Source organism: Hoplias malabaricus, chromosome 1 (genome assembly GCF_029633855.1).
Source record: "Hoplias malabaricus isolate fHopMal1 chromosome 1, fHopMal1.hap1, whole genome shotgun sequence".
NCBI classification, from domain to species: Eukaryota; Metazoa; Chordata; class Actinopteri; order Characiformes; family Erythrinidae; genus Hoplias; species Hoplias malabaricus.
This window is the reverse complement of record NC_089800.1, coordinates 70,504,172-70,517,763: the sequence shown is the minus strand read 5'-3', so window position 1 is coordinate 70,517,763 and position 13,592 is coordinate 70,504,172. Positions and strand designations below refer to the sequence as shown.

The following is a 13,592-nucleotide window of genomic DNA, read 5'->3' as shown; positions in this document are numbered from 1 at the left end:
CTAGGAGGGAGCAGAGGGGGAGAGGACAAGGGGGGAAAAAATGAGGGGGAGAAGAGGGGAAGAGAGAAAGGGAGAAATGGGGAAATAATAAGTTACAGTGTTTTATACCTACCTCGTACAATAAACTCACAAACGAATGAATGAAATAAGTGGATAATGAACAAATGAATAAAACGACGAGTGACTTAGTAGACAAAAGCTTGTTTTTCCTCACAGAGAGTGTCACACAAGATCAAGTATCAGTTTAAACCCCTTAAACTCAAAGAGCCAGTCACCCTGACATGGATTAAACCTAGTCTCAGACAAAACAGCAATAGGCTTAGGCTTAATCTGGGGTCTTGGAAGCTGGTGTCTAAAATTTACTTTAGCTTTGCACTGGTGTTACATGGTTAATATAATTAATAAATAACAAGAAGAGTACTCCCATGAAATCAGCGCTAACTGAATGCCTGAATCATCTCACTTGCCTCAAACCACACCGAGCTGCATAGTTAGCAGTCCAACCATGGTAATCTTACAGTGTGTGAAACTGAGCCACTCAGGATGAAACTTTTTTTAGAATGCCTACAAACTTTAAAATATAGATCCCCTAGATGTAACACTGGACTGATCACGTGATGGCTCGTCATTGGAAAACACTGCCTGAAGAACTGATAAAACAAATGCAAAATGATATAAGTATATCAGTAAGCTGCATAAGCCAAATAACAGTTGTGGTCAGCAGGAAGTATTAGAAGTGGCAAATTTACTGTTAACGCTAGTTGTAGTGGGCATCCTCAAAAGATGCCCTGCCGACAATTTACACAACTTTTACGATTCCAAATAAGCAAACCCATGTTCCAGTGCTTACAGCTTAGACTTATGGAAACAGAAACCTCAGTGAATGCCCACACACTGCGGCAAACGTTGCTGGAAGTCAACCTCTATGGAGAAAACCATTGCTAACATCGAAAACTTCAAGATTGACATTTGCTGAAGTACATAAAAGGTAAATGACTATAGGCACCACATTTTCTGGTCAGAGGAAACAAAAATAAACTTTATGTTTCAGATGGGGTTCAGTACTATCAAGGTGACTGCATAGTGCCCACTGCAAATCATGGTGGTAAAACATGGTGGAGGACATATTATGGATAATAATATGGTTAATATGGAGGTGCAGCAGTTGTAATGCAGAATAGTTTATTGGAGGTTAATCCTTATCTCAAGATGTTTGGCAGAAAAAAAACAACCCAATATTTCAACAAGACAATGATCCTAAAGACACTGTGGAATCCTCTACATTTCTCCAGAGATCTGTGCTAGACTAGTGTCCTCCATGCAAAAAGGGGCTTCAATCTGTTATTGGCATCAAAGGTGGACACACAATCCTAGAAGTACAAACAAGTGATCTTCCACTAGTGTAGGGTGTACTGATTTTGTTAAAAATGAATACAAACCAGTTAAAATTTTTTGTTTACACATTATTTTGCTGCCATCATTTTGTTCAAGTGCAAAAATGCTTTATTACAGCAGCATTTTTATTTTGTCATATTAAAGAGAAGGAAACTCACTTTCGTTCTATACTGATTTTGGACACAAGATCCACAAGTGTCCAAAATTGGTGAATATAGCTCCTATGTGCCTGAACTGTGGACGTAGATGTTCATGGTCAATGCAAGGCCTGGGCTCGAAAGGTCTAAATCCTTTCAGCAATGAGATATGAAGAAGTGGAACAACATTCCTTGGCATGTTCAAAGACCATAAAATACCTTTGTAATGAACTGTAGTGGAGTTTGTGATCCAGTACAAACCCTTTCAACATCTGCACCTCGACTATGGCTGAAGGGCAGCAAATCCTCACAGACATAATAAAACATCTAGTTTAATAGACGTCCCAGGAGAGTAGAGGCTGTCATTGTAGCACAGAGGGACAAAGTTTTTGTTAACAAGCTCAGTTTCACAACACATGCAGAATGAGCAGGTGAAATATGGACAAATATAAATACAAAGGTTTTGCAGTGACTGTTGTTTCACGATATTGATTTTATTAGATTGAAACACATACCATGAGCCCTGTGCACTTTACCACTTTCCAAATAACAGATATTGAAGACCCCAGGGCAATTATTCAGATGCAATCAGAATGGTAGTGTCCCACCCAGTCCACATGGCTGCTTTCATCGGGACATGAAAATCAAACATGGATTCCTCAGTATCGCTCCACTTAAAGAAGTCAGACACATGCAAACCGTGACATCAAAGGGGAGGAATTCATAATTGTTTTATATAATTAGTTTGAGATAATTATTAGGAATATCTCAGTGAAGGAGTATGAGACTGTAAGAGGGTCTTTTTATGGCCATTTCAATATGCAATTAGGGGGATTAAGCCTGGTTTGGGGGTAATTGGGAGCAGTATACTGAAGTGTAGAGCAGCAGAGTTCAACAAGGGAAATACAAAGTGGATTTGAGTATGATAGAGTATTATACATTAAACCACACCATCTTAGGCTTAAAGAACCAATCGGTATTTCTTATGAAATCAGTAATATTAATAGGGAGTGTCCCCCCCTGCCCTCTTTGCTGCAGTAACATCTACTCTGGTGGGATGGCTTTACGTTAGAAGATGGAAGATGTGGGGACTTGATCGCATCAGTCTTTTTAATGAGATCTGGTACTAATGTTAGATGATCGATTCTGGATCATAATTATCACTCCAACTTGCAACAAGGAGCGGGAATTAGGTGAGAAGCGTGCCAGTGTTGTAATTGTCCTTTTCCTGGCACCGCATGTAAACTCTGCTCTATTCCAAACAGAGCCCTACTTCCTACATAGTGCACTTCATAGATTATAAAACTAATACTCCTACATCATAAGACTGAGGAAGATGTATGTGATTCAGCCCTAGTGGTTTGATGGTGTAATTGCAGAGTGATGCAGACAACAACGCTCACAATAGAGTATGCCTACAACGAGTCAACACAGAAGCTTAAAATCAACTTTCAGAAGGAGTGTCCAAAAAGTTTGAAAATAGTATATTTTGTCCCGGAGAGCTATAGGACAGTACGGCTTGTTGCGCCATTTTCATTCATTCACTGATTCAACTTCTGTAACTGCTCCATCCTGTTCTGGGTTGCTATGGTACGGGGCTTACTTGGACTCATTGGCCGCAAGGAAGGAAACACCCTGGACACCGCACCAGTCCATCTCAGGGCATCTCACACACAATCACCCCTGTGGACTACTTCACACAGTCACAGAAAAACGGGGAACATACACACTAAACTCCTTTCAGCCAGTGGCCCAAGGCGCAGACTGAACCCAGGGCCCAGGACCCCGGAGCTTTACGTCTACCTGCAGCACCACCACGCCGCCAGTGTGTCCATTTTATTCTTTGAAAATTTCAGCTGCCCTTGATGCCAAAAGGTATGTACTATTTTAAAGAGCAACAGATTATTGGAGATTAACAGTGAACTATTTTAATAGAAATGCTCCAAAAGTACCTCTCTCGCATTTACTTCCATTAAAAAAAATGAGGTTGCTTTTCCCTACTCCTGTAAAAGTACCCATTTATAGATATGAGGTTGTGTTACAAAAGTTGAGGTGAGTATCTCTGGCTCTCCAAGTGTGTCTCGATGTATCTGAGTCTGTTTGGTTTGTGTCCTGAATGGCCTGTGGGTTCAGGTTTATATCACATTGCAGAGAAAAGCCCTTGAGGTTGGCACAATGGTGTGTGAGTGTGTGTGTGGACTCGAGACTAGCCAAGAGCAGCACGCAGAAACGAGGGAGGAGGAGGAGGAGAGGGGGAGTGTTGACAAACACAAAATGGAGAGATAGTTTTGATACGAGAGCAATGTGACCAAGAAGCATATAAACCTCTATCTCCCTCTCTCTCTCGGAAAGATGATTATTTACTATCAAAAGCTGGACTGTAGGACGCTGCTCTTCAATTTCAGTCGTGTGTGTGTATGAGTATGAGTGTGTATTATTTGTGTTGCATTATTTTAACATTTAAAATTTTGGGCCCCAGTCTTTGGTCCAGTCTTTCACTCGTTCCCTCTTTCTCCTCTCCCTCTGGCTCTCTATCTCTCTTTCCATCTTCCTCATTCACCTTCCTCCTTTCTCTATTCCCCTTCTCCTCATTCTTGCTCTCTGACCCCTCTTTTCTATACCCTCTCAATTCCTTTCCTCACTCTCTCCTCTTAATTCTAACCCCTTACTCCATCCTTCACTCTCTCACTTCTTGTGCTCTCTAATCTTACTCTATCCCTTCTCTCTTCCTCTGCACCTCTTCTACTTTAGCGTTGTCTCATCTTCACTCTCCGCTCACTATTCTGTTTTTTTCCTCTATCCTGTGTTCCCTACCTCTTTCTTCGTAACACAATTTCTCTTATTTATATCCTTCGTGTATCAATCTTTCTCTCTTTGTTTTCTTCTTGCTCTAGCCCTCCATCCACCTATTCATCTTTAACACCAACTCTCCATCATATATAACATACATTAACAGAGATGCATGTATTTAGGTGGAATGCATTCATTTAATTAATTTGATATTTTTCCTTTCCTTCATCACCCTCTCCCCCTCTTCTGTGCACTCTCTCGCTCATATATAATGTGTGTGCCTGTTTAGTAGAGATGGGCATGGTTGTGGGGGGAGCACAAGCATGTATCTGTGTGTATTGCATTATTTCAACATTATTCCCCCCCACCCCAACCCTCCTCTCTCACCCTCCCTTCATCCCCCACTCCCTCTCTCTCTCTCTCCCTCTTGCTCTCTCTCTGTGCTCCAGCATATCAATGAAGGGCAGATATAGGCTGTGTGTTGCGCTCGGCTGCGCGGGTTTGTGTTCAATAGTGGCTGGCTATCAGTGGCGTTATCGGCCCCCATGAAGCCGGGGGCTTATCGCCGCGGCCCAGAGAAGGCCGGCCCCTCCATCCCCGCTTCAAACGCCGCCACTTCCCAAACTCCACAAGAGTTTTAGTGAACGCTCAATTTGGCGGTGCTGTTTGCGGCGTAATTGGGCGCGGTACCTGTGTCCATGAGATAGCGCAGACGCTTCTCCACGCGAGCCGCCCGCGAGTCAATCTGCCTCTGCTCGCTCTCCAGAGCCGCCAGCTCACCAACCACATACTGACTCGTGTCTCTGAACACGTTCTGCTGAGAGAGAAAACACAGAGAGAAGGGGGAGATGGGGGGATAGAGATGGGGAGGGAGAGAGCAAGGGGAAGAAGAGAAAGAGAGAGAGAGAGAGGGAGGGAGAGAGCAAGGGGAAGAAGAGAAAGAGAGAGAGAGAGAGGGAGGGAGAGAATGGGAAGAAAAGGGAAATGGAAAGACAAAAAAAATGGGATAGAAGGAAAGGGAGAAAGAAGAGGAGGCAATATTGGAAGAGAATAAGAGAGGAAGGGAGGTAAGTGGATGGAGAAGGAAAGAGAGGGAGACAAGGAGAGGTGAAAAGAGATGGAAAGTGACAGAGGAGGAAAAAGTGATGGAGAGAAGGGGATTAAGATGAGAAGGGAGGAAAAGAGAAGGACAGAAGGAGAGATGGGGGGGTTAATCATTGAATGAGTGTCACGTTCAATATTCAAACACTTATGACAGCTGGAGAAAAAAAATAGGATGTTGACTCATTGGTCTTTGTTTAATGTCTATTAGTTCTTTTTTTAATTATTTTCTACTGATTCATCATATTTTAAATAGTGAAAATGTATTCTAATGAATTTACTTGTAGAGCCTATTTTAAGTGGGAGTCACTACAATGCTTACATTAGGATCATGAACTCATTTATTGTAGTGTTTCCAACAATTAATATACAGCTATCAATAAACAAGCCAGGTCTCAAAATAAGGGTATGATTTAGTTTGGGCCAACTTCGGGTTTCAGATTTAGCAACACCAGTTTGATTCAGCAGGGTTAGGGATCAAGTTAGGGTCCGTTTCAGATTTCATATGTAGCAGTACCAGTCAGGGTCACATCTCAGTGTCGGCGGTGGGGGGTGGGGGGTGGGCTTAATTTTCATGCCTGCTAACACACAAACACGGTTTCTTGCTCACATTCTTAATTTATGACTGCAGTGAAGACTCAATAATAGGGGTCGTAACACTGCTTATAGCACACTAATTCAACAAACGGCCTGTAGACACACCACACTGAAGAGGGTCAGTGGACTCTTCAGTAGGACACCAGTCAGGAGACAAAAATACACTAATTGAAATATACCAAAAAAGGTGGAGCAATGCCTGAGGCCTGACAGCAGGAGAGCTGACTACACACACACACACACACACACACACACACACGCCCTGCCAATGTGGATATGGCATGGCTTGAGGGGGTCCAAATCCTCTATTTGAAATCCAATCTGTCTTTTTTTTTTTTCCCTTCCCACCTTAAAAAAAAAAAAAAAAACATAAATCATCAAATATTTTTCATTGGTTGTTATTGCCATGGCAACATCTGAACAGAGTTACATGTCACATCTGAACACAACACTTGCTTGCTGCTATGCCTCTGATGCTGAGACATTAGCGGTTTGCTAATTGTTAACTTAATACTAATTTAAACTAGTGTTTAAGTATGTAGTGTGTATTACAGACACAAGTCAAAGTTGAGTGGACTTATAAAAAAATAATAATAATGACATTTAAAAAGACCTAGAACCAGTCAATTTTTGAGTACAGTAATGATCCAAAAGAAAACGGAAAGAGAAGAGCTTCTCACATCTGGGCAAAATTCTGTTTATCATTAACATATTATAAATGTAATATAAATAAACACAAACAGTGCACTAAACGTTAGACAGGGGGATGTGAAACTTATAGTGGAAAATAAATGGTTTTATTTTCAGACACACAATGAACTATTTTATAAAACCCATTATTTTATGACCTACACTGTGCACTATGCAATGCGGAGGGAGATATTTGAATTTCAGCCTTTGAAACAAAAGCAAAGATAAACTAGGCAAGCCTAGTTTTGCAGGACCACCATTAGCCGTATAACCACTGTCACAGATGTGTTTCTAGCATTTCAAAAACAGGAAAGTCCAAAATACACACCCTGGTCATTTGGAAGGTCAGGAGAAGCTTTGGTGCTTCCTATCAATGTCTTTGTTTACAAGTAGCTGTTATTATGTGATTGTGTTGTACAGAAAATATGGAGGGCAGGACTAATAAATGCAGAAATGAAAAAAGGAGCTTTTGTTTTGTTCATAATATATACCACTGGCATCAGTGTTTTTCTTGTTCATGTAAAGAGCAAGAATAATTTGTTGATTTTAAGAATTATAATGACTTATTTACTCAATGTAACAGGTTAAAGCATGTGAAGTTTAAGGAGGCTGTGCGCAACTATATGGAGTTTTACAAAACACACTAATGTCACAAAATGTCTTCCCACCACTTCCCTTTACAATATTTCAGGCAAAGACACACACTCATGGGAAATGAGACAAATTCAGCAGTCCTCCTCTCCCTGTGAGATATAATATAATGTGTGTAAATGTTGACGAGTTCTGAGCTGCCCTGCTGAGCTTGTGGACTTACCAACACAGAGCCAAGGCTCTGGCAAAAGCACATGGTGTTGCGCCAAACACAGCCCTAGAAACACACACAAACAGAGCATGTTCCTGTCATGTTTCCTATTATTCAGCCATGATTCGCGCTGAAGAACCTACTGTTCATTGTTTCCAGCTGGGAATTATGGCTGAATTATATGGCTGAACTAACAACAGACGTAAAGTAGCGCCATTTTAAGTTCTCTCTGTGAAATATGGCTGAACTAAGAGCTCCTACTTGCACATGCACGTTTCAACATAAGGAGTCAGTCAGTAAGTGAAAATGCCTCTTCTAAGCCAGACCGGTATGTGATCTGGCAAAAAAAGGCAGAGATCAGTGTTGTGGTTGCAGCTTGGTATGACGTGTCTTGTCACAGCAACAATAAAATCCTGTTAATAAGAAAGGGAAGTGTAGTATGCTAATATCGTGTGTACTAGTTTGCCAAACTCACATATTTTAGGGTTAGTATAGTTTGCTAAAGTATGGAAACCCTTGACCTGTGAGCAAAGCACCCCACCCCCCCACCATCTCCAACCGAAAAATCAAAAACAAGTAAACTACGCTCTCTAACATTTTTTAAGCTACTTTAGAAAAACATGATGAGTTTATTTATTAAAATGTGCTTTATATCCTTATGGCTATTAACATGGTTTCTAATGTTAATATATCTTTTAAGCTAAAATTCTAGCCGTGCCACTGACACAAACTGATCATATATATTGTGAAATATCTGCCCACTCTCAAACTGACACTTTAAAATGCTTACAAACACACACATTCCTATCTCTGCCTCCATCCACTGATCTCTCCTTCTCAAAAAAAAAAAAAAAAAAAAAAAAAAAAAAGAGTGGAGGGGAGGGGAAAATGTGTACATTTAAATTCACAAGTTAAAGCAAAGTTAAAGACAGCTGTAGAGTGATATATATATTTAGTGCTGATCCACCTTATTTTTAATAGGAAGTCTGGGGGAGAGGGGGAGAGAGAGAGAGAGAGAGAGATAAAGAGGAAGAGGACAGAGTAGGAGGAAAGGGATTTTTTTTTCCTCCTCGACAGCACTTTTTCCTGCAGCTGTCCATCACAGTGTGCTCCCCTCTCGCTGCTCTATCAGAACATTTCTCCCACAAATCAATTTTACACATGATCAGCGCCCCCACACTGCAGTAATTAAGGGCAGAAATTACCATTTATATTATATTAATGCAAACATCATCGGCAGGGTAATTCAGCCTCAGCTCCGTAATGGCCGGGTTAACACCCATTAACCCCACACACACAGAGAGAGAGAGAGAGAGAGAGAGAGAGAGAGAGAGAGAGAGCGAGAGAGCAAGAGAGAGAGAGAGCAAGAGAGAGAGAGAGCGAGCGAGCAAGAGAGAGAGTGCGCTAGCAAGAGAGAGAGAGAGAGCAAGAGAGAGAGAGAGCAAGAAAGCTCTAAATCTACTTCACAAGCTCTCTCACACTAGATCTTGAGTTCATTGTTTGAAAGCGTCATTTCTGAATTGGACAGTATTTTACAAAGATTTGCAGATTTCATGTTGCCATCTCACAAACATATATATATATATATATATATATATATTTTTTTTTTTCAGATTCCTCATTTTTTTCACATCAAACTACAGCATCTTTTGTAATCACTGCATTTGAACCCTTTTGGAGGAGAACACTAACTGCTCAATTCTGTTATGTTAGCCAAAACACCCCTGCATTTGTTAGCACCATTCTATCTGACCCTATGTTTCCACCTGCTTTAGATTTCCTCATTTTATTATTTCTTATTTGTACGAATTCAGGAGGGGACAAATTGGTCAGAATTTTAAATGATTGTGTCTCCTTTATTTGAGAAAAAATAATTGTATATGTTCAATATTTCCTTTATAAGTTATATTTCAATATAAATAAGTAGAGTTTTAAAAATAAACAAGGCTTTATGTTAAAAAAGGTTAAATCTGTGTAAAAAAAATTGAAAGTTTGAACACCCCTGCGGTTCTATTAATTTCTAGTTATTTACTTAACATCTTGGGGGATGGGGGCTTGACCTCTTGACCTCACAAATATAGTCATTGATGGCTCAGTGCCACCTAACTGTCACAATCATATTACAAAATCTACAGAAGAGTACAAGCTGTACGTACTAAAGGGACAACAATACACTTAATTTCCAATTTCCAAAACAGATGTCACCACTCATTTGGTCAAAAACAATTATGATATATGAGAACAGAAATACCTCCTCTTCAGTTGGCTTCCGTCCCTCAGCATCAGAAAAGCCTCCTTTATCCTCACTCACTCGCTTCAGCTCCTCAGGAACCGACCTCTGCCTTCTCACCTCTGGAGAATGGAGAGGATGAATGGGATTGAATGGATTGAAAGAAAGGGACAATTTTGTACACACAGTTTTAGGTCTTTCACAGTTATTATGGATCTATTATGGATGGTCCAAATACTATCTGCTTAAAACTACAGTGAACCTAAAAAAAAGTGCCTGGACGCTTTAACCACACTTGACCCAGACCGCACTGAGGCTGCTGTAAAGCACAGAAATGAACATTTCTACAGTTATCAACTGCTTCTGAAAGAAATATCAGCACAAAAAGAGATCGTCAGAGATTTGTTAAAATTCTCCGCTGCACGGTACATACTCATCTCTGCTCAGATTTATTTATTTTTTTTGCTTTTTAGTTACGGCAAATAATATATACAGGGGTTACACAATGAAACTGAAACACCTGTCATTTTAGTGTAGGAGGTTTCATGGCTAAATTGGAGCAGCCTGGTGGCCAATCTTCATTAATTGCACATTGCACCAGTAAGACCATGTGCATCCAATGGTTCAAATATTGCATCCTGAAGGCGGTGCCGTGTATCAGGACGACAATGCACCAGTACACACAGCAAGACTGGTGAAAGATTGGTTTGATGAACATGAAAGTGAAGTTGAACATCTCCCATGGCCTGCACAGTCACCAGATCTAAATATTATTGAGCCACTTTGGGGTGTTTTGGAGGAGCGAGTCAGGAAACGTTTTCCTCCACCAGCATCACGTAGTGACCTGGCCACTATCCTGCAAGAAGAATGGCTTAAAATCCCTCTGACCACTGTGCAGGACTTGTATATGTCATTCCCAAGATGAATTGACGCTGTATTGGCCGCAAAAGGAGGCCCTACACCATACTAATAAATTATTGTGGTCTAAAACCAGGTGTTTCAGTTTCATTGTCCAACCCCTGTACATTATATGGAACGTATACTGTATATGGAACTTATCAGTGGAACTGGGTACATTTAGTAGTACATTCACACTCTGAAGTGAGGTGAGTAGCGACTAAACAGTGATGTGTAAACCTTGCAGAGCACTGAATGACCAGAATGATTGGTCAATCATGAAAAAAATTGCAGACTTCTACCACAAAATCTCCAAATTACAGAAGTGATCACATTTATTTTTATCTGATTCACAGTAACAGTTTGTAAATTTAAAGAAGTTCAAATGCTCCTGGGATTGAGGACAGTCAAACGACTCCAGCGAGAGCTGGACGGTGCAACAAGAAATAAACAAGAAATAAACAAATCTACAGTGATCTGTCAAACAACTGTGTGCTGAAGCTGGGTTCACTCACAAAAAACATCAAAATCAACAACACACTAATACACAAGTAGCAAACCAGGCTGAATGTTACCAATGAATGTGCTGTTGTGGTTTTTAAAGCCTGTCCCATCACAGACTGTATTTTGCTACTGGAGCCAATGTAGTGGAAAATGTACCATGTACAAGGGCAAAAAAGCAAGTAGAGCTGAGTAGACTCAAATACATAAGTGTTATGCAGTGGAAAAGTGCCAAAAATGATTAATCTGGGCTCAGTAGAGGCAGGAGAACCAAATGCAGTGTGCCAAATATCAGGTTTGGTGGAAGAGGAATATTTGAATATTCAGCTCAGGCTGTTTTTCATAGTCTATGAAACCATCTCATGAAAAGATGATATTTTGAAGATAAAGCCTTTCTTGGTATAAAATGCTGTGGATGGTGGGAAGAAAGGCAATGTGTCCGAGTTAAAGTGAAGGTGAAGCCACTGGAGCCGTCTCACCTGGCCGAGTCTCGACGTACTGACTGAAGGACTTGAGCTGAGTCTTCCTCACTGCAGACTCTTTACTGAACACCACAGGATTCTTCAATCGCTCTGCAGCTCTCCTCAGACGCTCTGCCCTCAGATCATCAGCATTATTCTACACAGAGAGATTTTAACATTCAATTCAAAAACGTTTATCTGTTGCCAAAGCAATAAAATACATATAAATAGATCAGTTTCTACATTCACTGTCCACTAAATCAGCTCCATTTGCCGTATAGATGCACTTTGTAGTTCTATAATTGTGGACTATATTCAGTGTGTTCCTCTGCATACTTTGTTAGCCCCCTTTCACGCTGTTCTTCATTGGTCAGGACCATGGGTGGTCAGTTATCACCAACCGCCAAAAGGGAAAGCGCTAATATTTTTCGTCTCTCATTCTACATCAGTATAACTTTGTATTCACCAAGGTCTGCCAGACAGATCGTCTTGCCTCTGAGTACCACAGTCCACTCAAGAGTTTGCATTCCGTACATTAAGTGATTTCCTGATGGTGGAACATTACCCCAGACTCATATTTAGGTTCTTTTTTCCGAGCTGCAGGCCCTTCAGTTCTTCCTCGATGGGTTGCAGAACGTGCTGCTTTTGTCATACACAACATGAGGCATGTTCAAATTGCCCCACTACTTTGTTCCCTCCGCTACTCATTATGTAGTGAACTATATAGTGAACAGGGCACTGATTAAAATCGGACACAGCCTTGTACGGATAACTGGATGTAGAGAGAGCAGCTAACAATCTGGTCAGTACAGCTACCGTAAACTTCACAATACCCTTTTATTCTGGACACCAGCACCTAAAAAAAATGTTATCTGAGAACTGAAGAGTGAAAAATGTACACAATTTTATATGAGTATTTATAAAGCTGTTACACAGTCACTGCAGAGCAAAGTAAGTTTATTAAAGAAGATACTTATATGAACTCTTGGATATAGCTCTCCACAAATACTGTTCAGTACGTACCTAAAGAGAAACATTATGTATTAAGCTTTATGAATCTAGTGTTTACTGGTGGTATTTCTACATGACGTGACACCATAATAAAACTCTTCTCTGTTAGACAGAGTCCAGATTACATTTTTACAGTGCAATGTGCCCATTGTGTAGAGGTGATTAATTCTTCCCAGCGAACAAGCCGTAATTGCAACCACTGCCCCTTTGAGAGGTTTGGCAGGAGATGACACGTCTCAGGGCCTATGCAGGACCACTAGTGCAACTAGAGTAATATTCAGGTGGAGATTTCTCAGCACTGCAGTGACGGTGACACTGTAGTGATGTGTTAGTGTGTGTTGTACTGGTAAAAGTGGATCAGACACAGCAGTGCTGCTGGAGTTTAATGCCTCCGTGTCACTGCTGGACTGAGAATAGTCCCAACCAAATGTAATCCAGCCAAAAGCGTCCTGTGGGCACACTGCTGTGATCAGTGGTGAAGGACTAGGGGCAGAAGGGATTCGAGAAACAATGATAAAAAATGCCTTTATGGTTTAAACAGGGTCATCAGGAAAGTCAAATAAATAAATATCTAAAAATGACATATGGAATATGCAATAAACTGAATAAAACATAAAAAAGAATATATAAACATTAAATACACAGATAAACAGACAACTGTCATAAAGACATTTCCAGCAGCTCTGTATACATAAAAGCAGTGAGAGAATTTGAGTGAAAAAGAGCAGGAAAGAGAGAAAGAGCAAAAGTGAAGGAGACAGAGTGTGAGAGAGGCAGAGAAAAAAAAACACAAACAGAGGGAGAGTGATTGAGTGAGACTCTCTCTCTCTCTGTGTGTGTGTGTGTGTGTGTGTGTGTGTGTGTGTGTGTCTGAGAGAGAGAGAGTGGGGAGATGAGTAAGTGTAAGTAGAAACATCACTTAACTTAAAAAAGCAGAGGACACACTCATTTAAATAACCATTAAAGCGGAAGGGAGGGAA

The 13,592-nt window shown here is 40.7% G+C and overlaps 1 protein-coding gene across 11 annotated transcripts in view; it reads right to left on the bottom strand.

The window, feature by feature from the left end:
* Positions 1-13,592, bottom strand: part of ehbp1 (EH domain binding protein 1) — a 205,612-nt gene that overhangs the window by 36,110 nt on the left and 155,910 nt on the right. For 9 of the 11 annotated variants that reach the window (XR_010802697.1, XM_066672430.1, XM_066672447.1 and 6 more), the window contains 3 exons: positions 11,620-11,758; positions 9,764-9,864; positions 5,013-5,139 (listed from right to left, as the gene is read on the bottom strand). Coding sequence is in view for 10 of the 11 variants with exons in the window: in XM_066672430.1 (XP_066528527.1) it covers positions 5,013-5,139; positions 9,764-9,864; positions 11,620-11,758 (367 nt within the window). In the remaining variant the exon portion in view is untranslated. The remainder of the gene's footprint in view (positions 1-5,012; positions 5,140-9,763; positions 9,865-11,619; positions 11,759-13,592) is intronic. The other 2 variants (XM_066672438.1, XM_066672482.1) reach the window with 1 other exon arrangement.